Source organism: Acomys minous, assembly GCF_964271855.1.
Source record: "Acomys minous genome assembly, chromosome: 1".
Classification (NCBI taxonomy): Eukaryota; Metazoa; Chordata; class Mammalia; order Rodentia; family Muridae; genus Acomys; species Acomys minous.
This window is the reverse complement of record NC_140483.1, coordinates 53,580,204-53,608,146: the sequence shown is the minus strand read 5'-3', so window position 1 is coordinate 53,608,146 and position 27,943 is coordinate 53,580,204. Positions and strand designations below refer to the sequence as shown.

The 27,943-nt window shown below is 51.4% G+C and overlaps 2 protein-coding genes across 11 annotated transcripts in view; both read right to left on the bottom strand.

The window, feature by feature from the left end:
* The window catches only part of LOC311595779 (maestro heat-like repeat-containing protein family member 7), a 38,747-nt gene extending 35,079 nt beyond the window's left edge, over positions 1-3,668 (bottom strand). For 3 of the 5 annotated variants that reach the window (XM_084778745.1, XM_084778748.1, XM_084778749.1), the window contains exons 1-2: positions 2,820-3,668; positions 1,659-1,873 (exon numbers count right to left, since the gene is read on the bottom strand). In XM_084778745.1, coding sequence (XP_084634871.1) covers positions 1,659-1,746 — 88 coding nt within the window. In that variant the 5' untranslated portion in view covers positions 1,747-1,873; positions 2,820-3,668. Of the gene's footprint in view, positions 1-1,658; positions 1,897-2,819 lie in introns of all 5 variants that reach the window. The other 2 variants (XM_084778746.1, XM_084778747.1) reach the window with 2 other exon arrangements.
* Positions 3,669-3,806: 138 nt separating this feature from the next.
* On the bottom strand, positions 3,807-27,316 carry INAVA (innate immunity activator). 6 transcript variants are annotated; one of them, XM_084778774.1, is made up of 11 exons: positions 26,678-27,311; positions 25,877-26,076; positions 18,654-18,805; positions 17,925-18,049; positions 17,063-17,179; positions 16,009-16,231; positions 11,691-11,744; positions 10,698-10,908; positions 10,284-10,457; positions 6,789-7,473; positions 3,807-5,520 (listed from the first exon to the last, which is right to left on the bottom strand). In XM_084778774.1, the coding sequence occupies exons 3-11, from the start codon at positions 18,709-18,711 to the stop codon at positions 5,428-5,430; spliced, it is 1,740 nt and encodes a 579-aa protein (XP_084634900.1). In that variant the 5' UTR covers positions 18,712-18,805; positions 25,877-26,076; positions 26,678-27,311; the 3' UTR covers positions 3,807-5,427. The 6 variants fall into 6 exon arrangements, with proteins under 6 accessions (XP_084634900.1, XP_084634897.1, XP_084634901.1 ...); XM_084778771.1 differs by lacking the exon at positions 25,877-26,076 and having other exon boundaries at positions 26,678-27,316; XM_084778775.1 differs by lacking the exon at positions 26,678-27,311 and having other exon boundaries at positions 25,877-26,601.
* Positions 27,317-27,943: the final 627 nt, after the last annotated feature.

Genomic DNA, 27,943 nt, shown 5'->3' with positions numbered 1-27,943 from the left:
TATCTTTTGCAAAAGCAGAATTTAGCAGGCTAGTTGGGAGGGGTAAGTACATTCCAGGGGTAGGGGTAGTGGGATATTTTTAGATACAGCTGGACCCTCAGCACAGGCTGGCTGGCTTTGAATCAAGCTAGACCCTACAAGGGGGCCAAATAGCTACAGGACACACATAGTGATTTGATATTAATACCTTGGTTCAATATCAATATTGCTTCCTGGACCCTCCAAAACTAAGAGACAAATACAGTTTTAGAAAAATAACATTAATACAACTACTAAACACAAAAATAATTAGGCATAGTGGCACACACCTGTAATCCAAGCACTTGGGAAGTAGGGCAGCTTTGGATTTGAGGCCACCCTGGGCTATAAAGTTGAGTTCTGAGCCTGCCTGAGCTACGTAGTAAAATTATGTCTCAAAAAGTAAAATTAGGTACAAAAACAAAACAAATAGGCACACACACATTTGTATTCAAGAGGCTAAGGAAGAAGAATCAATGCAAGTGTGAGGCCAGCTTGATCTATAAAGTGAACTCTGAGCCAGCCTGTGCCACATAGCAAGACTTTGCCTCAAGGGGAAAAAATTGAAAATTTGGCCTGAGAAACTAGAAGGATTCGGTTGCCATTTGTTGATCTGAGGGAATCTGAAGGTGGTAATAAAGACAGGGTTCGGTTGGAGCATGGACCATGTTGATTTTGAGATGTCTACTTGCCATCAAAGTGAAGATGTCAATAGGCTTTTGGGTAGGGCGTGGTGACACATCCCTGTAATCCTAGATAATCAGGAGGTTGAGACAGGAGAATCACAAGCTGGAGTTATTTAGCAAGAGTAGGTCTAGAAGAAGGAAAGGAGAAGGAAGAGGAGAGAGAGAGAGTTGGGGGGTTGGGGGGGGGGGCGGAAAGTCCAACAGAATAACATAGTAGGTAAAGATGCTACCAGGTATGACAGCCTGAGTTTGAGCCTGAGTAATGTAGCAAAACTGTCTAGAAGAAGAGGGAAGAGAAAAAAGTGTGTGTGCGTGTGTGTGTGTGTGTGTGTGTGTGTGTGTGTGTGTGTGTGTGTGTATGTGTGATGCCAACACAATAAAATAGGTAAAGATGCTAGCTACCAACTATGACAGCCTGAATTTGGTCTTCTAGACCCACATGGTGGAGAGAACCAACTCCTGTAAGTTGTCCTTTGACTTCCGCACATGCCATGTCATGCATGGACATTGTACACATGTATACACACACACACACACACACACACACACACACACACACACACACACACACCATAAATAAATAAAGTAAAATTAAAATTTCAAGGACTGGGAGCATAAGAACTTGGAATTTGGACACTGCTGGTCTGAACATCAGGTGTCAGTTCGGAGGCTGCTGGCCTGTAGGTGGTACGGAAAGACCAGCTCTGGCTCCCCTGAACAGCTAGTTGTCTCTAGGTGAGCTTTCAGATATCTCAGACCACATCAGCGGCCAGCTCAGCTCCAGGCTTCTCAGGGAGGCAAGCCTGCAAAAGGGTCAGGCCTGTAGAGGCAGGTGGAAGAAGCAGACATGTGCCCTTCGCGTGACATCTCCAGCAAGGGGCCAGGCTACCATCATCACTTCCAAACTGCTGCAGTAAGATGAGAGATAGCCCAGGCCTAGAGAAAACTGCCTACCTGATAAACTTGGCTTTAAGATGACATCATTAAGTGACGGCTGAAATGTTATTCTGTTCAGATTTCTCTCCGAGGGCTGTGGATTCATTTGCACACCCAGGATAGGACCCACCAGCTTGCGATGGCACCAGCAGTGAGGGCTGCTGAGAGTCTGGTCTTCTTAGCAATGCAGGATGCAGGTTTAGTTTAGGGGGAGGCTTCAGGAGGCAGCCTGACTGTGTACAAGAAAAGGACTGGGCTGGAGATAGCAGAGCATTTGTTTAGCTTGTGTGTGTGTGTGTGGGGGGCTCTAAATTTCTCCACAGCATGGGGGCAGAGCCTCACAAACAACAGATCTACAAGAAGTGACCAAACAGTGCCTATGCTGGGCCCCTGTGGTCAGCTTCCCCTGTTTTAGGGGAAGGTGCACAACCTCCTGAAAGGACCCTGATTCCTTATGGCTTATGTGGACATCTTCCATCCAAGGATCTCCTGTGGCAACCTCCGACTCAAGCTGGCTTCTGGGGACCTTTCCATCTATGGCTCTAGATGTCTTAAGGGCAAATCCTGAAGCTGCTTTTGGCAGAGAGGCTTCTTCTTGCCTGGGATTCATCGTCCCTGGGAGGAGAGTTAAGTGCTCCACATGCCTGCTCCTTCCAGACATGGCCCAACAGAACCAGTCCGGGAACCAGAACTGAAAGAACCACTGCCCAACCAGTACCTCACACTGGCACTTTTCACAGCTGGCTGCTTAGAACTTTGCTATTCTTCTTTTTAACCCCACCCCCAGCCCCACCCGCAACCTGTCTTGCCTCCTGGACAGATTATCAATAGCAGAACCCTCTGATACTGGGTCAGGATTTTCCTGTAGTTGGGGGTGGGAACTGTTAAGTGTGCTGGCTGCTCTTCTGGAAAACCCAGATCCTGTTACCAGCACCCTCACAGTAGCTCACAGTAACTCCAGTTCAAGGATGTCTGATGCCCTTTTCTAGTCAAAGTGGGCACTGCACACGCCTGGTGCACATGCAAGAAAAAGTCATACACATTTTTTTTTTGTCTAAAAATACATTTCCTTGGGCCTAACAGATAACAAGTGTCTAAAATACAAACTCAAATGCTTGCCTAACATATAGGAAATCCTGGGCTCTATCCCCAACACAGCAAAATAAAGTTCAAACTCACCACAAAATAAGTGAAATCCAAAATCAAGTCCCTCCTACTGGCCACAGTTGATCATTAGCTTGATGTTCAGGTCTGCGCTAAGGAGATCCACAACTTCACCAGAGGCCCTGGAACTGTCTTCTGTTCCCATACCACCTCCAGGCCTAACGAAGCGAAGCCAGACTCTTGAAGGCCAGATTTCCACAGTCTCTAGGGCTGGGCACCCAGTGCAGGAGTGGAGCAGCCATCTGCCTGACCCTTTGTGACCTACCTCTTCCTTGATTGTGGAGAGGAACAGGCAAAACAGAGACCCCTTTACCTGATGCTGGGCTACCTCAGACTCAGGCCACAAGCTCTCCAGCAGTAGCCATAGCAGGTACTCTGCTCCCAGGGCCTGAGCACCCCCTACAGGGCAGCAGGGAAAATTGCAGCCCCCACCCACCCTGGTGGAGAGAGGCACTATGGCTCTTTGCAGAAACACAGAACGGGTCCTTACCCAAGGAAAGTCTATTTTTCCAGCCACAGGAACAATTTTTTTTCTCCTTCCCGCCCCACCCCACCCTCCACCCCGAGACAGGGTTTTTCTGTATAGCCTTGACTGTCCTGGACTTGCTCTGTAGACCAGGCAGGCTTCGAACTCACAGCGATCTGCCTGCCTCTGCCTCCCGAGTGCTGGGATTAAAGGTGTGCACCACCACCACCACCTAGCCAGGAACAGTTTTCATAAACCTCTTAAACACTGTTTGGTCTGGGCCATTCAAAACCAAAGATGAGACAGTCACAAAGCCTCATCTTTTCTGAGGAAGTGACTTCCAAGCTCTCAGGCCCTGGAGACCTCAAAAGGCTGGGCTAGATTCCCTGTGGGCAGAGAAGCAGCTTGATTCTCCCTCTGCCACCCCTCCTACTCCCTTGGGTCATGACCAGACCAGTTGGAGAGGTCAGACAGACATCTCAAGGAGATGGGCACAGCCTTGGTTCAAAAAACTCATCACACACACACACAGAGAATCTTTCATCCTTAGCTGGGCCAGTCAGACTTTATTGAAGAATGTGGCAGTTTCAGCCCTGCGGTTGAGGGCACTGCCACAGGGCAACCACATGAAAATAGCTGTTAGGGAAGACCAATAAGTTAATGTGAAGGACGCTGAGGTATCAGATGGACCAGCGCTTGGAGGTCTCCCAGCTCTGTGACTTAGGATCTAAGGCACTTAGGGATCCAGAGAATACACCGGGGTGGGGACATCTATATTCTGGTGGGGAGGGGGCTCAGAGGCCAGACAAAACAAGGCAGGGCAGTCAAACCCCATGTGGAGAGGCTGGGACCACAGTACGGTGTGGCGAGAATATGATGACAGAAATGCTCTGTGCATCCTGCCACGCCCCCTTAGCCTCCCAAGTTCCCGGCACTGCTCCTACCGCCAAGCCCAGTGTAATGGCCACCCTGATTTCTCTCCAGCAGGAGAAACGCAGAAATCAGGCATCAGTGCTTCTTTCAGTCTGGGGGAGAAGTGCTGGAGTGGGGAAGGCCACACAAAATCACAATCACTACCTTTCTAGTTGCTCCTAGGCAAGATGCCTAAGTGGCTGTCCGACCTGGCAGCGAAAGATCAAACGGGTGAGTGCACCAATGGTCTGAGCACAGGCAGCTTCCTGGCTTGCCTGGCCTCAGGAGCTGGGACAACGAATTCCCGTTGTCTAAAGACAATCCTTCAGGAGTCATTGATGAGCTGCTCCAGATGTAAACGGACAAGGATTTTTCCCAGAGCAAGAAGCTGGTTGGACAGAAAACTGAAGGGGCCCGCCTCCTCACACCTCAAACAAGCCACAGAAGTGGTATTTAATATAGTTTTTTTTTCAAGGTGCTGGTTTTTAGGACTATGAAGATTTTTAGAGGGCACAGTTGACAGCCAGCCTCACAACGCCCAGAAGTGGCTGGCTTGTGTGAGTGAGGCGTTCCCCACTAACCAGCCCTGTAATGCAAGCCCCTGATTGTACAGTATATAGCAGCCTCAGACTCCAGGTTCAGCGGTCCGGGTATGGAGACAGAACAGTGGTGAGGACACTAATGGGGACGTGTGGAGTCAGGAAAATATCAGAAGAGAAGGCTCCACCAGGCAGGCTATACTGGCCTCTCACCTGCCACTGGGTGTGCATCATAGAGCACATAAAGTGGGGGAGGAGAGTCCCGCCCAGCATCTGGGAAACAAGAGCCCTTGTTGAGAGAGTACCACATCCCGCCTCCAGCAGTAAAAGAGGGTCCAGAGCGTCTGCAGAATCTCAAGGGGCCCTCTATGTCACTTGTCCTGCATAAGGAGACAAATGCTGTCTATTAGCCCAGCGAGACCTTAAATCCAGAAGGCCAGACTCTGGGGGGAAACGAAGCATAATCATATTATAGGAACCTTGAAGACAAATCACAGACATAAATCCTCAAGTCAGGACTTCTGAAAAACACGTGTTAAAAAAAAAAAAGAGACCCAAAGGTTTGAGCTCGGAGTCATCGGCCTGCGATGAGATGGGGAGAGACGAAAGAAGCACTTAAGTCTGGGGGATGGGGTGGGGTGGGGTGTCTCAACCCCAGCTCCAATATACAAGTCTTTTCCAGCATTGGCCAAAGCTTCCAGAGGAGTTACACTTGGCTGATGATCTCTCCATTTTCAGGCACAAAGACTTGCACGGGGGCCCCGTCTGGCGACCTCCGGAGTACACACACCGGGGGCACCTGTGTCAGGCAGAAGAGAGAAAGAAGAGGCAGTTGAGCAAACCGGGTAGAAATGCTTAAAGACACAGACCATCACCAGGGAAGCCCTGCTGGTCTGCTCTGGCCCTCCAGGGGGATGATGCCCCAGGGCACCACCCCTGATCTGTTCACCACTCTAGGTTCTTCGGAGTGTGCATGGGACATCCTGACCTCCTTCCCTGCCTTTCCTGGGCGGTCCCTGTCTGACAGGTTGGGATGGGCCAAGCCTAGACCAAAAGACAGGTCCAAGCTCGCAGGAAGGGAAAGGCACGTCAGCTGGAGGGTGTACAGCCTGGGACTGGGCCAGGGTGCTGCCCAGCCAGGGATGGCAGCTGCAACAGCCCAAAGAACCTGGGGGAGGGGAGGGGGCTGCAGCTGGGCTGCTGGGAATCTGGGGTCTCAAAGAAGCAGCCTGTTGGTAACTTCTAGAGCGTGTCCCCTGCAGAGGCTTCTGAATCAGGACCGGAGAATAAAGGAAGGATTCATGCCTGCTACCTCACTCCCAGAATGAAGAAATGGGGCTTACAGAAACCAAGGCTGCACCCAAGTCAGTGTTCTTAATCCGACTTACTTCCGCAACAACCGACCCCCCTGGCCTGTGGGAGCCTCGGTGATGCAGCTAGCACCGAGCTAGCACTCTTGAGCATTGCTTTAAATCATTTTAGCCTCGTATCCACCCTGCGAGTGGGGTCATTTACTCTACCTGTTGTAAGCGGAAGCCTAAGAGTTAAGTAAACGAGGCCATATAGTTTAAGCGGGTCTGGGATTCGAACCTGGTACTCTAGCTCTTAACTATGAGACCATCTACTTCTCAGCTTGCCACTCAGTGAGCTGTTTTGTTTTGTTTTGTTTTGTTTACAAACCCTTTTTCCCCGGTTCTCCCTTTGTCCTGGGCCTTCAAGTCAGGAAATTCCAGGGGCTAATTTGGGTTGCACATTTGGTTATGAGGAAGTTTATCTGTTTTGTGGATCATCTGTGAAGCCATTGTGGGGGGGGGGCAGGAGGGGAATCTCTCAGCTATCTGTGTTATCTGTGTGGATGATCTCTACCAGGGCACATTGGTGTGTACTCTTGCACTAGACACTAGGCACAGCAGGAACAATTAAGAGGCACCTCAGAGAAGTCAGAAGTGCCTTCCAAAGCCAAGAAGACAGATTTTTTTTTTTCTTTCCTGCCAGATTTTCCTAATTGGGGATTACGGGGCCAGTAGTATGTTGGTCTAATGTCTTTCCCCAGGGAAAGCTGTATACCTGTGTCCGGGGTCCGGAGGCCCTCCCAAAGCTCTCCCTCCCAGGAGGCAGACTCCGGACGCGGAAAGCCCCTTGGCGGTCGAGCGAGTGGGGACGGCTGCTCCGGAGGCGTGCCCGCTCATGCCACCACTTGAGCTCCTCCGAGACGGCTGCCTTGCTGAGTCCCCGGCCCGCAGGACTGTCCTTCAGCGAGGGCGTGCGCACAATGCGGCTATGGGAAGGCACCAGCCGCTGGTAGCGCAGGGGTGCACCTTCTTCATCATAGGCAGCACCCAGGGTTGCACGGCACAGCTCCCACTCACTGGGCGGCAGGTGGCCCTCGGCCACCATCACATAGCGCCCCGTTGGGAAGTACCCAGGCGGCAGCAGAAGTTTAGGGTAGTGAGTGGCCAGCTCTCTGCCATAGGCTGGGCCCCAGGCCCCACGGTGACAAGGTGTCTCAGGAGGACAGAGGGGCCTTAGAAAGGAGATGTCGGGACTGCTGCTGCCGGGCGAGGTGGGATGGGAGATACTGGAGACATCAGAGCCGCTGTCTTCAGAGCAGGAGTGGCAGGCAGGGTGTGGCAGCGGGGGCTTGCTGGGTGGAAAGCAGGAGTCTGGCACAGTCACTGTGTAATGAGTGGGGCGGCGGCGGGGAAAGGCGCTGCGCCCTCGGCCCTCCGCACCAGCTCGGAAGGAGTCCACCCTGAAGAGGAAAACAGTAAAGCGTTGAGGAGGGGGCCACAACGACCTTGGAGGCTAGTGTTATATCCCAAGGCCAAGGTACTGGCCTTGTGCTAGTTTTGACTGAGGTCAGACGTCCTCAGATCAGAGAACCCAGTCTTGTCCTAACATGGAGAGGTTGCCTATTCCCTCCCTTCAAGCCATATTGCTATACTGTTCTAGTCTGGCAAAAATAATTTGTGCATTTTCGATATATAAGCTGATTTTCTTTTAAGTGGTGTTATTTTATGTGCATTGGTGTTTTGCCTGCACGTGTGTCTGTGTAAGGGTGTCAGATTCCCTGAGACTGGAGTTACAGACAGTTGTGAGCTGCCATGTGGGTGCTGGGAATTGAACCCCAATTCTCCAGAAGAGCAGCTAATGCTCTTAACCACTGAGCCATCACTCCAGCACCCTTATGTTGATTTTCAGCCATCTAGGGTACACTGTATTCAGCAGCATTTCATACAGACTGTTTGGTTAGACACTGTCAAGCATCTAAGTTAAATGTGAAAAGCTTTCATGTGTTCCAGAGGGCAGGATCACGGAGGTCTAAAATCAAGCCCCTGCTCGGCTTATATTCTGGGTATGGGGCTGGGTTGTCCTTTAAAATTTTTACACAACGATATTGTTTATAAAGTAACCTTGATAAGTCAATAAAATATAGCATACACTGTTTTCCTTCTGAGCTGTTCAATGCTACCCAATAAGGCTTTGGTGGTACCAGGTCACTATGACTGATGCTATCCTTTCATATTTCATTGACTCAAACTATTACCAGATAGCCCAGGCTTGGAAAGAAACATACAGATGATTTTCATTATCCGAAGGTTTAGCATTTGCCAACCCACCTACTTGCTAAAAACGATTTGCTAATTCCAAAATCCATATACGCAGTGTTTTTGTGATGGGCAATTGTATCAACGTGGCAGGCTCCATCCAGACTCACCTACCAGACAGAGCCCTGGATACGTCTGTGAGGGGGTTTCTATACTGGGTTAGTTGAAGTGAGAAGATCCAACCTAAATATGGTTGGCGTCTTCCCACGGGCCAGGGTCCTGGGGCGAATTAAAAGGACTGAGAGTGAACTGGGAGCCAGCATTCATTTGTTTGCATCCTGACTGCAGACGCACTATGACCAACTGACTCCTAATGGGCAGCACCTGGGACTGGGAGGCAGACTAAAACCTTTGTTCCTCAGGTTGTGTTTGTTGGGCACTTTGTCCCAGCACTGAATGAGGATAGTGACTGGGGTGTGTTCACGCCTACTGAGTGCAGCAGAGGATTTGGGTTACTTTGAATACATAGGTCCCCAGCAGAGGCTACTTGGTACAGAAGTATAAAGGGACAGACAACACCAGGGAGGCTGAGGCAAGAGGATGGTGAATTCTAGGCCAGGCTAGACTATATATGGGACTCTTACCTACGAACAAACAACAAAACCAAAAAAATACAGTTGGGGGCATGCAGAGTGCTTCTCCATCATTCATGAGGTTACAGTCCCAGCTGTGGTCCACCAGAAATAGAGCTAAATAGAAGTTCATGTACTTTCCTCCTTTTTACTTCCTATGGTATTATTTATTGTGTGTGTATGTGGGGGGGCATGTCACTTTATGATTATTATTCGTTTGCTTGCTTGCTTATTTGTTTTGAGACAGGGTCTCTCAATGTTGTTCTGATGACTATCCTGGGCTTTGCTATGTAGCCTAGGCTGGCCTGGAATCACAGAGGACCACCTACCTCTGTCTCCTGAGTGCTGGGATTAACCATACCTGGCTACTTTATATTCAGAATGGCTCAAGTGATGCCGAAGTGCTCTCTGCAGTTTCTAAAGCCCAAGAACACTGTGAAGTGCCCTGTAGCAAGAGTAAGGCTGCTGGCCAACTTCATTCAGACTGACTCACGTGTCACTGGGCATGGGCTCAGTGTCAATGAAGCCACAGACACATTAATAAAATGTCCTTCAAAGTAAACTGTCTTTAAACAGAAACTCATGCTCAACAAGGATATATACACCAATCAGCTAATGAGCAACACTGTCCTCAAAACCTGTATTTCCCCATAGGCCAGCGGTTCCCAACCTTCCCAATACTTCATAACTGTAATTTTGTTACTGTTATTAATCGTAATGTATCTGTATTCTCCCATGGTCTTACAAGACCCCTGTAAAAGGAGCATCCACGGGCTGGAGAGATGGCTCAGAGGTTAAGAGCACTGACTGCTCTTCCAGAGGTCCTAAGTTCAATTCCCAGCAACCACATGGTGGCTCACAACCCTCTATAATGTTGTCTAATGGCCTCTTCTGGTGGACAGGTGTGCAGGCAGAACACTGTATACATAATAAATAAAGAAATAAATATTTTTTTTTAAAGGAGCATTCAGTTCCCCCCAGGGGGTCATGACCCACAGGTTGAGAACCGCTGCTATGGGCAGACTGTGTTTACAGCAAGGTCATAGACCGTAACTACCATGAATAATGAGAACCAACTGTACATCAACTGAAAGAGAGAATTGCACATTGTCAGTGACCGACAATAAACCAATATCCACCAGTGCAAGAAAACAGGACAAGGTAGGAAATCTCAAGTCAAGTTGTGCATCCTTTGTGGATGAGATGCTTTGGGCTCTGCTGAAGACCAGCCTCTTTGGAGAGGCTCCCCAGAGACGGATGCAAAAGAGCTCCCAAGGCACTGGCCATGTGTCACCCACCACTGTCCAGCGTGTCTCAGGTGTCCTGTGTAGTTTGGAGTGTGAATGGAAAGGCCCCCAAACCCCTGGGGGCAGCTGTCTTACCTCAGAGACTGCGACTGGCCCCTCCTGCCCTGCATCTCAGGGGTGGCTGGGGCACTGGTGCGGCCCTGCCGCTGGCCAGGAACACTTCGGATGGGGACCACATGGTAGGAGGCAGGATCCAGCAGCCACAGGCTGGAGGGGCTGGGCTGGTCCTGAGGAGTGGTGGCAGGACTGCTGCAAAGGGGTTGGAGATAAGTCAGTGACAGCAACATCTTTAAAGACTCAAGAGACAGGGATCCCCAAAGGGAGCAGTGCAATGTGTCAGCACCCCCAGCAAGCTACCAATTCTTACACCTCTAGCATCACATGACTAAAGAGCGATCACCTCCTTTGACCTATATCCCCTGTCTGGGCCACCCTGGCATTTTCCATCTGTTCTGGGATCTCCCCTACTCCCTTCCTCCCCAACCTGACCTGGGCTCGCTACTGAGCTCAGAAGACTTCCTAGGCTTCTCATAGGGGTGGTCCAGGCTGGTCTCCTTCCACGGACTGTTTTGGATGGGGGCCCGTTCCAGGCCGCCAGATTCAGGTCCTGTTGGTTGCAGGCCCTCGAGGCTCTGGGGTGGGAGAGGCCGTGAAGGTGGTGCCGGGGACTCTGGGGGAGGTTTTGGCACTTGAGAGTCTTCTGCAGGAGTAGAAAAGACAGAGGCTGGGGAAACCGGCTTAGCAAGAACCTCCACAGCCCTTGCCTTGCTCTCTCTCTTCAACACCTTGACCTACTGCTCCAGGCCATAGCCCCAAACCCAGATAAGAAAAGCTGTTTCGTGCTTCTTCGGGAATCCCTCCCTCCCAGTCATATTTTAATCTTATACCTGTGTCGCCCGTCCCCACCCCCACCCCACCCCCCTCCGGCTCCTCCACTTCCACTTTCTAGCATTTGCTCTGGGTGCCCATCTGCAGCTAACTAGTTCACTTCCTCCTGCCTCACCTAAGTGCCCTGTTTCCTTATTGGCCTGGGCACACCCTGGGCACGCCTGCATCACCTTCTCAGTCCACTTTGACCCTGATGTTCTCAGTGTTTTTAAACGAGATCTTTAATCCACAGCCTTGTACTTCCTCCCCGATGCTACCTTTCAACCATGGCAATGGCTTTAAGCAGACCATTCACTCTCCCTAACCGGCTCCACCCAAAAGTATAACCTCAGAGTGAAGGGGAGACACCCAGGGTTAATAGGCCTGGCTAGAGCTCACCCCTTCTTCATCAAAAGGATCCATTGAAAGAGGAGCTCAGCACATCCCCTGCCCTCAATGGAGCATGTGCCTGGGCACACAGAAACTAGCATCAGAGCTAGTTGGTACCCCTGCCTTCATCAGCACCCTGAACTTTCCAGTCTCACCGGGGGTCCCCTCTAGGAAACTCTGCAAATGTCCACAGTCTTGCCTGTGTCCCCAAACTGTCCATCTTACCTTCCTCCAGGAGTAGCCCATCAGACAGGGAGCTGTCATCTGAAGCACTGAGCTCTGGACCAATCAAAAGGGAGGGAAAGAGAAGTGAGCCGATTAGCCCAGAGTCAGGCAACAGTGAGCAACCGCTAGCCCAGGGTTTGTCCTCTCTCAGAACAGCCACTGAGTCCCCCACCACCACGGGGAAATGGCCACCGATGTGTGAATGGGGAACTTATTCCTCAGAGGTTGAAAAAAGGTTCACAAGCCAGGGGCTGGGAGACAGGAGATGCAATTGTAATCCTGGCTCTAACTTTAACCACACGACCTTGAATAAGCCATTTCAATGCCCTGGACCACACAGTGTCCTCTGCCAACAAAAGCAGGGCTGGCAGGTAATAAAAGAGAAAAGCCAAGAGCCATTTTCGAAGGCACACAGGATGAGAAGCACCTCGCCAGTGTGTTTATAATCTTCAAACACCACAAACACAACTCAGTCCTGTCGTCTCAAATAGAAGAATTCCTAGAGTACCGGAGAAAGCAGTGGGGGCGGGAATCTGGACTGTGGGCAGCAGGAGGGCAATGGAGCATGGCAGTTCCATGTGAAACAACAGCAGCTGTCACTCAGGAACCTTATTTTTGCTTTTTGCCCCTGAACGGATACAATGCTTTGGAGTTTGACGCTAAATCTGCGTGACCCCGATGGAGCCCAGAAGTCATTTCAAGTGTTTGAAAATGTAAGTGAGAAAAGATTAACATTGGCTAATATTTTTACTGTGCCAATACTTTCCTAAATATGTTGCATACACTAAGTCATGTGACCCCCATGACAGCTAAGATAGATACATGTCCATGTAACCAAGCTTTACCCCACCCAGCAAGGAGGTTTGGGTCAATCCACCAAAAAGGCTGCCCAGACAGTCTCACTGGAGCTTGTGCTCTGAGCCACAGCCCCTGATTAGCTCTCCTGTCAGCCAGCACAGGTCAGGTCATTACCAGAAAGTTCTAGGAATAAACAGTACCAACCACCCTGAAACCTACTATTAAGAGAGAGAGAGGCTGGTATGGCTGGGCAGTGGTGGCACACACCTTTAATCCCAGCACTCAGGAGTCAGAGGCAGGTGGATCTCTGAGTTAGACACCAGCCTAATCTACAGAGTGAGTTCCAGGACAGCCAAGGCTACACAGAGAAACCCTGTCTCGAAAGAAAGAAAGAAAGAAAAAAAGAAAGTTTAAAAAGAAATGAAAAAGGAAAGGGAGGGGTAGTTGGCAAATTTTGGCTCACAGACCAAATCTAGTTCACTAAATCCAGAGCTGATTTCACCAGTGAAGTTGTATTGAGACACAGCTCCCTATCTGTGATGTCCGACTGCTTCAGCACTAACACGGTAGGGTTGGCTGTGATAAGGCACTCTATAACCCACAAAGTGTAAAATTATTTACTATCCAGATCTTTATGGAGAAAATTGTCATGGCAGTTCTTAGCCTCTGTGGCTGGGCTGCCCCGGTAGCCAGCTGAGACTTTGCAACAGCTAACTTTTGCTTTTGGGGTCCGTGGGAGAAACCCTCTTATTGAATTCTGGTTCTCTTGTGTCTTTTACCAAATCTTTAAAGATAAGCATCTTACTTTTTGCAAATGTCAAGTTGAAGAAATTATCCAAGTGCTGTTCTCTCAGACAATGCAGGTTTAAATAGTAGGTTTTGGTTAGAATGTCAAGGTCTGGGAAGAAAGGCATTATTCCCTGTCACCTCTAACAGTCACATAAACAAGGCCATCACTTTGGTGGGCTAATAGGTTCAATGCTATGAGGGACGTCTGGAGACAAGTTGACTTTGCAGGGGTAGAAACTGGGAGGGCCAGCTGCCAAACACCAGTGGCTCCTGAAACGCTCACGGTCTCAGCCCTGTCCCAACTCAGTCCTGGTTCTGCCCCCACCCCCACCCTCCATCCCCCTCTCCTCCGTCTACCATGAGTCTCCCTGGGCAGCCATGGTAAAGATGTGACTATGAAGCCAGACTTACAAAGCTACGCTGCCCAACAAACCAAACCATACAGTACGAGGCTACACCAATTCAAATGAAAAGTCCAGTTCCTCGGTCACAGAGGCAGAGTTCAAACGTTCAGTAGCTACATGCAGCTAGCTACTACCGTGTTGGACACGGCACAGCATTTCCATCACCATAGAGTTCCTATTAGACAGGGTTGCTCAAGACTGACACTGTCAGTCACCAAACACTGAGCAACCATTGCATTAGAGTACAAGGGGGTGGTTCTTGGGCTCGCTCATCATAAAAAATAGCTCAACACCTGACCGATCCTTGCCACCTGCAGAGAGCTAGCTAATTACCCTCACCTGGCTAATAACTTTCTCAAATTGAATAACCCTTGTGTGCAAAGGGGGTGGGTGGGGTTTCGTTTTGATTTTTTTTTTTTTTGGTTTGTTTATTTTTCCTTTTTAATTCAAAACACCCTCTAGCCTCAAACTAATTATTAATCTCTCTCGGCTTCCTCCTTTCTAGGTGAATACAACTGACAGAGGAGCCACAAAACAGGACTGACTAGTCCAGAACTATCTCCCAAGTCAGGACACTAGAACCCAGAACCTCAGGCCCATCTGGAGGGCCGGGTGTGTGCTGGAGCCACACAAGTCACTGGCTGCGCCAGCTGGTTCCCCTGCACTCACTCTTCTTCTCTTGGACTAAAGGCCTTGAGAATTCTGGCCTTCTTCCCTCCTACACAGGGGCAAGCCAGAGCCCTAGGCAAGTCCTGGCCTGCTCCCCTACTTCCAACAAAGAGTGTCATCAGTCCCAATGGCGGCAGTAGTGACCTTCACATCCCTGCCCCCCAAAAGTCTTGCTCTGAGCAGAAGCTCCTAGCAAGGGGAGCACCTACGGGCAAAGGAGCCTCTAAACAGTACATGCTGGAGAGAGACCAGAGGGATGCAGAACGACTGGGACAGGACACATCCCACCACTAATGGCTCCTTCAAGTACAGGGGTAGCCCTTGGGGACCACTATGCCTCAGCCAGCAGCTTCTTACCATACCCAGGGCCTGAGGGAGAGCAGACAGAGAATACCTTTTTTTCTTAAGAGTCTTGGGGGGGTGAGAGTGGTGTCCTGTACTGGGGCCAGAGCCACTGGAAACAGAATAGGGTCTGGCCACTAGGCCCCAGGTCAGTGTAATGCTCGACAGGGTCTTCTGGTCAGCCATGATATGGAAGAACCAGGAAGGGTGACCTGGCTGTTGTCTGTTCACACAGTTCTTACTAGAGGTCACAGAAGCTGAAAGTGATGCCTGCCTAAGGAATGGAACATGCGGACCGGAGAGGACCTCCAGGCTTCCACTGTGTGTCTAGCCAGGGAAAAGGAGCACAGCTGGGCAAGAACTAGATGTCGTGCAGGAATAGATACTCGGGCACGGTGGGGGTGGGGGGGTGGGGGGGGGAGGGGGGAGGCTGTTGCTCTCCAAGCTGAGCCTGAGGCTCTGACTCAAGGCTATGGTGAACAGCAGCTGGTCCCAGGCACCAGTTCCTTCAGACACAGCCAGGGCCAGGGCGAGAGATTCCAGGGAGCAGGGCAGAGCTGGGAGTGGGAAAAAAAAAAAAAAAAAAAAAAAAAAACAAAAAAACCCAAGTCCTGACCTGACAAGCAGGATTTGGGTCAGGGCAAAGGAAAAGAGTCGCACCTCGGGGCTCAACAACACTCACCAGAAGCTCACCAGACTGGACACACTGAAGTCATTTCTGGCTGGCTCTGGTTCTGGGGTGCCCCACAGTCTCGTTTCTGGGTCAAGGCTTAGGCACTAAGCCACAAGAACGATCAGCACCCTTGACCATGCCAGTTATAGACATAGAGGGGACTGTGGGGTTACAACTGATTTCAGACTAAATACCCATGAATAAATGGCACTGAATCCATTAGTAATTGGCTACCATAGCAACAGTTGCTGACAAAAGATGTCTAATTTGAGCTAGAGGAAAGTGCATCACAGTAGTCTTTGGTTTGCTGCATTTCTCCCAGAAGATAATATTTGAGTTTGAACAAACTCTTGGATTATGGGCAAGCAAAGAATGCCTTCTGTCTATAAAGTCTTGTGGAAGTGATGCATTTTGGGTATGCAAAAGGAAGAAATGTAATGGAGATGTCTCGCAGGGCGGAGATGCCTTGGTGGGGCACTAAGGTAAGGAATGAGAGCTCTGTGTGGACCCAGGAAGGAGGACCCACGATGGCGCTAACGTGAAACAATTAACACAGGCACTAAGCCAAAACGCAGTGCAGGGCTGTGCTGGCCGTCCCACTAGAGCTGTGTGAGGCCTGTATGGCTCAGGACAGCGAGCTCACCTCTGCCCAGGGAGGGCACAGTGGTGGGAGGGGGCTCACTGTTCCTCCGCCGGTCGCCCAGGCAACGCTGAAGCTCCCGAAGCTTCTTCTCCTCCTGCAGAGCAGCGTGCTTCCGCTGCCGGCGCGCCTGTCGGCTGAGGTTCTCCTCTGTACACAGCCTGCGAGCCGCCTCGGCGATCTGAAGCTGCAGAGCCAACTGGCGCTCCAGGCTGCTCAGGGGGTCCTGAAGGAGGGGTTGGCAGTGAGGGCCAAGAGGGTCCTTGGTGCTTGGGGGACGGAAGACTCCAGCAGCTCTGACCCAGTGGTGAGCAGACAGCAGTGTCCAGGGGACACACAGCAAAGGGTGGATGGAGTGTTGGGAGGGGCCCAGAGGCAACTCGTCATCATGAAAAGTTGATTTGACTGTCTCACCCCAGCTAGCCGCTGTGCCAGGCAGGGAGAGGACTTAAATGGGACACTTTCCTTCCTGACACCAAAGGACCAAACCCATTGGAATCTCTCTGAGGGGAAGGTCACCTAAGACCAGAGCCACCCTCCTCGCCCTCCTTCCAAATAGGAAGAGAAAAGACAGGCTTCTCGCCACACCAACCAACCGCCCTGAACAGGCAACTACCTCTTTGGGTTGGTTATTGGGGTTTTTTGTTGTTGTGGTGGTGGTGGTTGTTTTGGTTTTTCGAGACAGGGTTTCTCTGTGTAGCCTTGGCTGTCCTGGACTCACTTTGTAGACCAGGCTGGCCTCGAATTCATAGCGATCCACCAGCCTCTGCCTCCCGAGTGTTGGGATTACAGGTGTGCACCACCACCACTGGCTGATTATTGGTATTCTTAATCCACTGCCCGCTGGAGCCAAGCCTAGTTATCTTCCCTTGAGCTCCCAACTCGCTTTCCAGCTGCTGAGGTAGCAAGCTTACTCAGAGCCATCTAGACTACTCATGAGAAACTCAGCCAGCACCCACAATGGGTGATAGAGATTGCCAAAGCCCTGGACTGCTTCCGTAGCCAGCCTTTGAGGATAAGGCTCAGTGACCACCTCCGCTAGCCGCCCTGCCCTCACCTCTCTGTGCAGAGCCCACTCATCCAGCTTGTACGCTGCTCCGATCCTGCGCCGGACCTTGGGGGCCTTCTCACCTGGCTTAAGGGGATACTCTGCTGGCAAAGAACCGGTCAGCTCCTAGAAGGAAGCAGAGTCAAGTCAGGCTCCTCTCCACTTGCCCAGCCCTTGGTCAACCATTTAAAACTTGCCATCAGCCCCACATTGCATGGGCCTGACACTCTAGAGGCCTTTGAAATGGCCAGGCCACTTGTACCCCTGCCCACTTCCTCCCACCATGTCACAGTTGTCTTTTTCTTTCTATCCTTTTTTAAAAAATATTTATTTGTTTGTTTGTTTGTTTATTTATTTATTTATTTATTATTGTGTATATAGTGCAGGTGTACATGCAGACCAGAAGAAGGCATCAGCTCACATTATAGATGGTTGTAAGCCACCATGTGTTGCTGGAAATTGAACTCAGGACCTCTGGAGGAGCAGTCAGTGCCCTTAACCTCTGAGCCATCTCTCCAGCCCTTTATTTCTATCCTTAAAGCGCACTGTGTTCTCTCCCTTCTGTCTTCTCGTTCCCTCTGGTCACTTCCTCCAGAGGGCTACCCTTACCCCAGGTACAATTATCAAATGTGTTTTCATCTCTTTGGTCCCTCTGCAGCTCCTCATCCCGTCCTTTCCTGTACCTGGACCCCTGCTCAGGACTCTATGCAGTGTCCAGGTACACGAGAGAGAGTCTAGGCTCAGACCTCAGTCTAATTTCCAATCCCCTCAAAGATGGGGCTTCCCTCCTGTCCTTGGTATCCCAAAACATAGTTCAGGGTTCCTCAACTGAACCCTAAGTTTGTGGGGACAGGGACTCTAGGGGCCTCACCGCCTCCCTCAGGCAGACTCTGCGAAGCTCCTCCAAGCAAGCCTCTAGCCTCGCTTCCAGGGCCCTCTGCTGCTTGCGCACTGCGTTGGTGAGCTCTTTCATTGGAGAGACAGGGCTGTCCGGGCCTGCAGGAAGACAAGGGACGCTCACTCAGGAACGCTGAAGCAAGGCCTCCCTAGGACACTGTTGACCACCGCTAGGGGCGTACACACCCATACAGTCTCATGCTTGCCCATAAATTATAGCCTAGCTGCTATGGTTTATGTCACAACCATAAAAGATCATGTCTCTTGGCTGCCCCAAGGTCGGTATCGTTATAGTTCAAAGGGAGAGCTGTCCCACCAGGTGATCTGTGTAGGTGAAGGACTCACGATCAGAACTGCATCGTCTCCTCTTCTGTCTACCAAAACCAGGCCAGCCCAGACCCACAGGCCCAGGCTTAGTAGAGAGACAGAACATTAACACTAGCTGGAGAAAAGTTTAACGTCTTAGTAAGTGCTGGGGCTAAAGGTGGACAGCACAGATCCCTGCTCCAGATAGGATGGAAACTCCTGCCTAGTGCCTCCCAGCAAGGAAAACTGCAGTTCCTTAAGGGGCCAGATCTTCCAATCGTGCCACCTCTGCCCCTCCCTCTCCCCCACACAGCCCTTTGGGAATTTTAACCAAAGGGCCTGGGGACTCACTCTGGAGTCAGGAACCAGGGCAGGGGAATTTCCTAGATCCACTCACCAGACTGCAGGATGATGCCACTGTCGCTGTCGCTGACCTCATCCTTACTACTCTCCATGATGAGTTTCTGGGAGGAGGGGGCACAGAGGAAGGAGGGGCTGCGCCGGTCCCAGCCTGGGCCAGGATGTATAGGTAGTCTGGAGTTTCCCCAGCTTTTAAGAGAAGATGAGAACAATGAAGCCTCCTGTGGCTCAATGCTGGGGGTGGGGGGTGGAAGAAGTTGGGGGGGGGATGAAAGTGAGGAGTTTGTTTTGGGAATGATCTGGGGTAAGGGGCTCTCAGAGCACTCTCTTGGGTGGAGGGACATTCCGAGGGTGCAGCTCTCTCCTCCCTCATTACGTCTCCTCCCCTAGAAAGTCCTATGGGTTCAAAGGGGTGTGTACTGCACTGGTGGCCGTACAAAAAACAAGAAAAAGGACAGAGTCAAGAAGAAAAGGAGAGCCGGGCGTGGTGGCTCATGCCTTTAATCCCAGCACTCGGGAGGCAGAGGCGGGCGGATCGCTGTGAGTTCGAGGCCAGCCTGGTCTACAAAGTGAGTCCAGGACAGCCAAGGCTAACACAGAGAGACCCTGTCTTAAAAAACCAAAAAAAAAAAAAAAGAAGAAGAAAAGGAGGAGTCAGGAGGGTGGGACAGGATGGCAAAGCAAGGAGAGGACGAGAGGATGTCTTCATGAGGTATGGCTCTCCTCAGCTTGAGAGCATGGGAGGCATGAGGAATGGCCTACTGTCCCACTGGTTGGGGGAAAAAAATGTCTGGACAGTGAGTATGAAGCCAAGGCTGGTGTGGGGCCCAAGGACCAGGGCACCATGTTGTCTGGAGCTGGTCATTCACCTGTAGGCTGGGGAAACAGGAAGTTGTACTTAATCCCAAATCACCAGTACACCTAGGAGACCTCTCAAGGGGCAGTCAACCTGCCCGCCCTATACCCCACGGTTAGGATGGAGGCGGTCTATTGGAATGCTACGAGCTGGTGGAGGCAATGGCAGCCTAAAGGACAGCATCTGCTTCTCTGCCTCCCTGCGGCTGGATGGCACTTTGGTGGTGTAGGTACAGCCCAGCACACGGCTCACACAGACACCACCTGTGACCACCCCTATCTCTTTCCCAAACCCACGCCCTCCGTGGGATCCCAGCTGGCCAGGGGTGGCAGCTGTTGGCTAGCACAGGAGTGGGGAGGGGAGGGTGGAACCCAGGCGGAGGTCTGGAAGGAGAGGCCGGCCAGCCACCTCCTCACTGAGTCAGCCCATTGAGCAAGAGTCCAAGAGTCCTTCAGAGTTTCTGTCTGGGGCTCATCCTGCTGCCTCCACCTCGCTGCAGTAAGGGGGTGGGGGGGGCGCTTCTCTGCATCATAGACAACGGAGTAGTGCGGCAGAGGAGGCGATACCCCCTGTCCACTAAGCTCCCCCCCATGTCTGCCAACTGAGGCAGAAAGAAAGCTTTAATGACTAGGTAAACAGCACAGCTTATCAATGCTCCGAGAGCAGCAACGCTAACCGTGAAACGTGGCATGTACTTTGTCCTCTCGGATTTCCATTTTCCGAGCAAGACTAGAGAAATGAATTTGAGAATAAGAGAAATAAAAGTTGATGCGGCGGCTTTACAAGCACACTGAAGACTGGCCCATAACCCCTGGACTGTCCGTTGACCTCACATCCTTACTCTTTCTACCCTAGAGAAGCAGGCAGCTGGGCCTTCCTCCTACCCTCCCCAGATGAGGCACGATCATCTAAAACTAGGAAACAGGACCAAGACTCTATGTAGCAGGGCTGGCAGCTGGCAGCTGGAGCCCTCTGCTTTGGAAGGAGGGAGGAGGGAGGGGAAGCCATCAATTAGTCACACTCGTTAATTAATTATTAACCACTAAGAAGTTGCCTTGAAAGGCTGAAACAACTCAGGTTCTGCCGGGCAGTGGTGATGTATGTGTGTCTATAGCGGGGGGGGGGGGGGGGGGGGGGAGCAGGGGGAAGGGAGGTCTCAGACTGTTGCAGGCAAGAGGGGTGTTTGTTCTGAGCTAAAGGGTGTCTTAGCGTGCCTTCCCCTTCTTCAGGTTTTCTCTCCTTTAGGCTCTGGGATCCACAATGGACCCAATATAATGCAGGGTCAACTCTGGGCTCACATGCTGCTCAAAGGAGGGAAAAGAGCAAAGGCTCAGAGGCCCAGATTCCACACTCAGTTGTGCAGCTTCCAGAGACAGGCAAGGAAAGTCTCTGCCTCCCTAGGCCCCACTTAGCCTCACAAGGACAATAACAATTAGACAGGTCTAAGGCCTTCTCCAGCCCCTACGTCTGAATTAGGACCTTCTGGGCAATATCAGGCTGAGAACCATACTCACACAGACACAGACCACAGAACCCAGCTCTAACTTTACCCAGAGTCCACAGGGGCAGCCCAGGCCCCACCCAGGAGAGCTTGGGCCTAGGTGTGGGAGATAAGGACAGTTCAGGTAACACCCCCACCCCCTCCCAACTCAGGAGTCTCCATCTCACTGACCAGCCCAGATGCAACTCGCCTACTCCAAGCTGTCCCCAGAGAAAGCCAGGCTTAGAAGGAAGGAAGGAGAAGGCCACCATACTTTCTCTCACGGAAGTCACTGGGTGTCCTCCCCATTACTAATACGTTCACAAAGCCAGGTCCTCTCTGTCCCAGCTCATCTCTGTTGGAAATTCAGCTCATAGAGACAGAGTCCCTGTTTCCAAACCCAGTAGGAGTCCCCTACTATATCTGAGCCCAGATATGACCTTAGGGGTAGGAGAATGATAACCATATCTGGCTGGGACTCCCTCCATTTCCTGGTCTGCCTGCAAGTCAACCCCAAAGATCGGCTTCTCCTTGCCCCACTCTCACCTGCTCCAGAGCTCACTCCAGATCAGGGCAGACTCCGGCTCCCAGATCAGGGCTTTGAGGCACCTCTCATGCCTACTCGGGGTCTCCCAGGTCACAAGCAGGCCACCTGGTGATCTTGCTCCCGGCAAGCTCTCTACACACTGCTGGCCTGGCCGTCCCTCTGGCTCTCCCTCTCCTCAGGTCCCCGCCTGCCTGTTGTCCCTCCCAGGCTGCCGGGCCAGGGGAACCAGGTTACTTGTTACGACTTGAGTCAGAGGGGAGGAGCAGGTGAGCAAGTCCTTCCCTGAACTAATCTGGCGGCTGGCAGTTGCAGGTAGGCAGCTCCTAGGCCTCTGCACTTCCGGGCCGAGGGGAGCAGGGAAAAGGGGCTCCCCATGAAAGAGAACCAGAAGGCAATAGAATCAAGTTTCCTTAGCCACAAAGAACCCGAATACAGTATGCTGAGCTATGAAATACTTCAGGGCCCTCCTGTCCCGCATAGCTCTTCTTGCTTCCCTTGTACCCCACTTTCTCTTTCTAGAAATTGAGGAATGTTAAGCGCCTCCCCCCAGAAAAGTAAAAAAGTCACTGTCTGCAGGGGGCATTACCAGGAACCCACAGACTCCCAAGGGTCACTGCTCTCCTTACACACAGCAATGGACCACAGTCGGTCTTTCCCAGATTAGGATTTTAAAAACCTCAGCCTGACTTGGAGGTTGTGGCAGGTACCTGTAGCCACTTGAAGTCTCAGCTACCTATGATCTAAGGCAGGAGGATCACATGAGCCCATATAGACTGAGGACCAGCGTGGGCCACGGAGCATGATACGATCTGATCTCAACAAAAACAAAAACAAAAACAAAAACAAACCGGAAGGACAAGACAGCTGTGAGCATCCCTAACTCACTAGTAGAGTACAAGCCAGGGCCTCAAAAAGAAACAAAACCAAATGGACAACAAAAACAGACCAGCATTGCTTTTGCAGAGACTAGAGAGTGCTAGAGACAGAGGACCAAACTGGGCTTTTTTTTTTTTAATCCCAGCAACATCAAGAGCATCACATCACATCTGTAATCTACTCCAACACCCAGCAAAGCTGTCCACGGGGCACTGGCCCAAACAGCCTAACCATCCCTTATTCCAAACAAGAGCCACAGTAGCCTCCAAGCCTCAGCCCACTCTCCAAACGCAAGGGATCAGTCACTAAGATGGAAGTTGGTCCCTGCAAAGTCAGCCTCCAGGCCCCTCAGTCCACAAACCCTCAAGCAAAGGAAAACTTGCTCAGAGCACATTGCTGTGGAGGCTTGAGCAGAGCTGAGGCTGAGGGCTGCCTGCTCCCAGAGGCTCCAAGTGTATACAGCAGACTGGCCTGCATCTCTCGCGTCTTTGTCCCATCACCTTTCATTCTTCACCTCTTAAGACCCTGATGCTCAATCCACACCCAAGTTGCTCTTTCTCCCAGGCCCTACAGAGCCCGGCCCTCACTCTCCAAGCCCTAGCCGGCTGCTAAGACTCCCCTGTGCAGAGCTCTGTCTCAGTCTGCCACCACCCTTCACCAATTCCTTCTACACACAAACCTCCCTCCCATACCTTCACATTCCTGTACACACCCTCTTTCCAAACAATGCTAGCCCCAGAGTTGTACAGGCTGACCACCTCCTCCATGCAGAGGCCCAGGGGCCCTCTGAGGGGACAGTCCCTCCCCACTGTGGGGAGCATGCTCTCTGAACCTCCCAAAGAATGCACAGCCCAGCCCAGCCCCTCCCCTCCCCCTTCCCCAGTCTTCCACAATACTTCAGTCCCTTCCCATCCCCCAACAGGTTTGCATGCTCTTCCAGTGTCTGAGAGGGGCTGACCCTGGGCTTAAGACGCCTTGGCCCTCCACCCACCACCCACCCCCAATTCCAGCTGGGGACCATGGTAGAGTTTCTAGAAGTAGCTCATAGCTCAGCTTTTTAAGGCATAAAATAAAGACCAGTTATGAAGTCCAATTATTCTGAAATGCAGTTCTCAAACCACAAAAAAAGTAACATGGATACTTCGTTATTAACATTAAACAAGACATTTCAAACCGCCCGCTGTACGAAACCATTTACATATAACCGACCTCGTGGGAAAGTCACAGGTATTGTTTCTACTGCTGCAGCCAGCCTAAGGTGTAAGTTGTGGACCCAATTAAGAACTCTGACCTCAGGTAACCCCATCTGAATTCAGGGACCAAAAAAAGTGAAATCAGGTTAAGGCCTGTTACACACCAGGACATAAATTACTTAAACCGTCTTCCAGGAAAAGCCTCCAGGCCTTCAGTAACGATTCTTACCGCCTGAAACCAGCTTTTCAAGAACAGACTTGAGCAGAAGCCAGTTCAGGGACATCACCAACTCAAACCCCTTCAAGCAGAACGTAACTCCCCCCAACCCAAAGAAATATGCAACCTGTAAAGAGGCAAGCCTGGCAGCCAAGTGGCAACTTCCTCACCTCGCACTGATCAGGAAGAGTTTTGCTTATGCCCCCCCACCCCACCCCACCCCACCCCGCCTCCTTGCAGGTAAACTGTGCAATGGAGCTTGTCTTGCAGAAACCCAGTGCTGGTACCGGCTTCTATTGAAGGTGGGTTAACAGGCCCTTGCTCACACCAATGGACTTACAAACCAACCTGCTTGCATTGATCCCTACTTTTTAAATACTCCAACATCACATTTAGCATTCCCCAACCCAACAGAATCTCAGAGGTTGACAAACCAACAATCCTCCTGCCAAGGAGGCTGGGGAGAGACAACACCAAGGAGCAGGTGGGCACTCCTGGGGTCAATTGGAACCTGGAACCCAGCACCCAACTCTAGGAACCAGAAAGCTGACATTTTTCTTGATCCCAAGTCCCAGAGCACTGGGCAGCCAGGAAGACCAACGACAGGTGAGGAAGTGGGGTTTCCTTGCTTAGCACTGGAACTCGATCTTGATGAAAGGCAGCCCTTCATGCCCAAACTCTTTTCCACAGACCTGTAACCAAACATATTCAGCCTCTGCACCCATTCCCCGCTACCTCGACATTTCTTCTTTCAGGTTTCTCTAATACGGTAAAAGTCAACGTTTTTAAAACCAAGTCCTTCAACCTTAGCATCTCCACATCCCCAACAGCACCCGGCAGAGTACAGCTACCAGCATTCCCACAACTTTACTTAATGAATTAATTAACAAATCAATGGCCAGCCTCGGGAGCCCACAGCTGGGAAAAGAAGGAAGGGAAATAAGTCGCGGACTCTCCCGGCAGGAGGGGTGGAAGACCATCCCCCCCTCCGTAACTATTTTCTTTCTCCATTCTTCTCTCGGGCCACTGGGAAAGGTGTTCACCTCAACTGAGACAGGGTGGAGAACTCGGGCTAGCCGGGGATGCACCCTGAAATCAAACCTCTAAGGCTCTCCGTAAAAAGCCCCTTTGTCCTGCCCCCCAGCCCCTCCCCCACTGCGCCCTCTCCTTCCTGGCCGGCCTGGGACTCCGGCTCCTTTTGTTTGCCTGCTTTCTGGCTTTCCGGAACCTGGCCAGGAGACCCACCGGCCTGGGGAAGGGGGTCGAAGGAGAAAGGTTGAGGCGTTGGAAACAGTGTTGGGGTAGAAATTCGGGAATTCTCGACCTCTTAGTAAAAGTACCTCTTTTCCCTGCAAGACCCCCTTTGCTGAAGATGAAGTCTACGGCTCAGGAGCTCGATCCTACCGCCCTCCCCCAGTTCTCCCGCGCTTCGTTCACTAAGTTTCCGCCTTTTTCGCCTTACCTGTCCCACCGAGCTCTGGCGCCCAGCGCCTGCCCCTGCGCCCCCCGCGCCCGGCGCGCTGCTTCAAGACCTGTTGGTCCCGCCCATCTTCCCTCTTCCCAAGGCTCCCCCGGGCCTCCCCTCCCCGGAGGTATTTCATTTAACTTCGGCATTTGCAGCATCCCAAATGTTAAAGATCCCAAGACATCTGTCCCCTGGGGCATACCAAAGGCCCAGTGGAGAGAGGGGAAGATGCTACAAGGGATTCGAGATTCCGATCCAAGAGCGGGGCGGGGCCTCACGTTGAGATGGGTCAGTGCCAGCCCATGTGTGCGCTCTGCGGGAGCAACAGCGCGAGGGGCGGCGCTGCCCCCTATCTCCCGCATTCGGGCGGCCGCGTGGAGGGACACCCCCGGCTAGGCTGGTTTCCAAAATCCGGGCGGGACAAGGCTCGGCTAGAGGTCTTAGGGCCGCCTTTCATCCCCTCGCTCAGGCCCGGCTGGAGGCAGTTTTCATTCCGGAGACCCCTGCTTGGAAGAACGAAAGGAGGCGGCACGCCCCTCCCCTCCTCGCCTTATCCCTTCTCGCGGTGGGGACAGCGGCGCCATCGACCTAGGGTCGCTTATCCTCCTGCGACCGTAGCCGCGTACCTTTGGGGGCGGCCGGCAGAGCCCTGGCTGCAGAGAGGCAGGGCATAACACTCCTAGGCAGCGCCTCCTGCTGCTTGCGGCGTGCGGGCGAAATCATCCATTCATTCAAACTTGCGCTTTCCTCTTTTCCTTGGTTCTATTTACATTTGTGCAGCCCTTGCCAGCGCCAAGCATGGAGGTTCTAAGTTCAGACTCCTTCACTGGAGAGTTCAAGCAAGTGTAATTTCGAAGGCCATGAACCAAGGATAGTAGAGGCCGACCCTACTTGAGAGTCCCCAAAGCCTGGCCAGAGGAGTGCGCTATCTTAAGGCGGACTTTGACAGACAGGATGTACAAGACATCTTAGCAAAGGAACTCAGCAGGTCCTAGGAGCTGTAGGGAATGTTAAGATAAAGGTGGAGAAGAGGCGGGAGGCTGCGACAGGCAGAGACCCATCCGAGAGCAGAGCGAGCAGTTGTGTGGAATTGTCTAGAAGGCTCACCCAAGCTCCAGTCATTTCTCTGTAGTCAGATATGGGCTTATTTGGAACCGGTGTTGTTTGTTTGCTTATTTTGTTTTGTTTTTTTCTGGCTGGATGCCTTTTCCTGATGAGTGTATGAACTAAGTTGACTGAAGAAACCTAAGAGAAACTACATGTACTAGTAAGGGTACTTAAGAGAAACAGACCTGGTAAGAGGTGGGGGAAGTCACCAGAATGTGAACCCTGACAAGTGCGGAACCTACAGAGCGTGGCTTATGGACGCACACGAAGCCATTTAATGAGTCCCACCCTACCCATGGAAGGAAGTCTGTTTTACTTACATCCCACTGATTAATCTCATCTTTTGAAAAAAAAAAAAATCCTCACCACAACACCCAGAACAATGTTTGACCACTTATCCTGTGTTCTGCAGTCTAGCCAAGATGATAAAAAATAATCTTCACTTTCCTGAAGGCCACTGACCCAGGAGGTAATGTGAGCAAGGCAACACATTAATCAGATGACTTTGAGTAGGAGCGGAGGAGAGCAGACCCTGGCTCTAAGGAAATCTGGATTGTCGATGACCTTTTGTTGTGTAACAATTTCCTCCAGACATTTGAGACATTCGACATTCCATACTGCAGGGAAGTTCCTTGCCTAAGAAGGTAAACAAGTCAAAACAACTTCAGGAAGTCCCTGAAACTGACCAGATTCACTCGGCTCCTCCATGCTACAGTAAGCTATAAAAACTGAGGTTCCCTCTTAGACTAAAGGGAGCTCAGCTACAAAGGAAATTCTCTGACAAGCAAAACTGTAAAAACCCTGAGACCAGACCAGCTAGCTGCCTGGAAGAGACAGAAACTAACCAAGTTGCCTGGAAGAGGTTTAGACTAAAGGTACCTAAAAAGATACTCTCTAACCTGTTGAGAACGGCCAGTAGCCTGTTCCTGGCTTTGTGAGCTGTCTGCCATGCTAGGGGTGGGCTTTTGTGATGCAGCTTGTCTTTGAGCCATTTCTGCCCCTGTCAGTAACCCCAACACAACTCATTGGTTCACCAAATTGGACTTTAGTGGTACCCTTTACTTGGGCCTGTCTTGGGTTCCCTATCTGGCGTAAGTAGACATGTGTTGTATCTTCCCAGGAAAGGTTAGTCACACAGGCCATCTGTGAGGGGCTAGGGTCTAAGCCTAGGTTATGGCAATGAGTGGGAGTGGGCGATGCGAGAGCTGTGCAGGAGGTGGACCTGGCTTGAGTTGGTAAGGGACTTCAGTGGGCAGCAAGGAGGGATGGGGGACGGAGTCCCACGTTCCTGGCTTGAGAGCTCAGTTTAAGCTGCATTTGTTTTAGAATATCAATGATCCTGTCCTGCCTGGTGAGCAGTCAGCTTTAAAGCCCAAGAAAAGGTAGAGGGAAAAAGTTGAGGAGCCCTTAGCATGATGATGTGGGAAAACTATAAAATGAGAAAAGACCCAAGAGGGGAAACGTTGGGAACTTTTAGAACTAGGCAAAGGACACCTTTGGGGTTGCCACTATTATCAGTGATTGCTAATATTGATCATCAGCTTGACCAGGTCCAGACTCACCTAGGAAATGGGTTGCTGTTCATG

Coding starts and splice junctions, on each gene's coding strand:
- INAVA (XM_084778770.1), bottom strand. CDS start 25,408: ATGCTGCAAATGCCGAAGTTAAATGAAATACCTCCGGGGAGGGGAGGC. Junction 18,050..18,653: donor TGGCATCATCCTGCAGTCTG/GTGAGTGGATCT, acceptor GTCTTCCTGCAG/GCCCGGACAGCCCTGTCTCT. Junction 17,180..17,924: donor GAGTCTGCCTGAGGGAGGCG/GTGAGGCCCCTA, acceptor GCTTCCTTCTAG/GAGCTGACCGGTTCTTTGCC.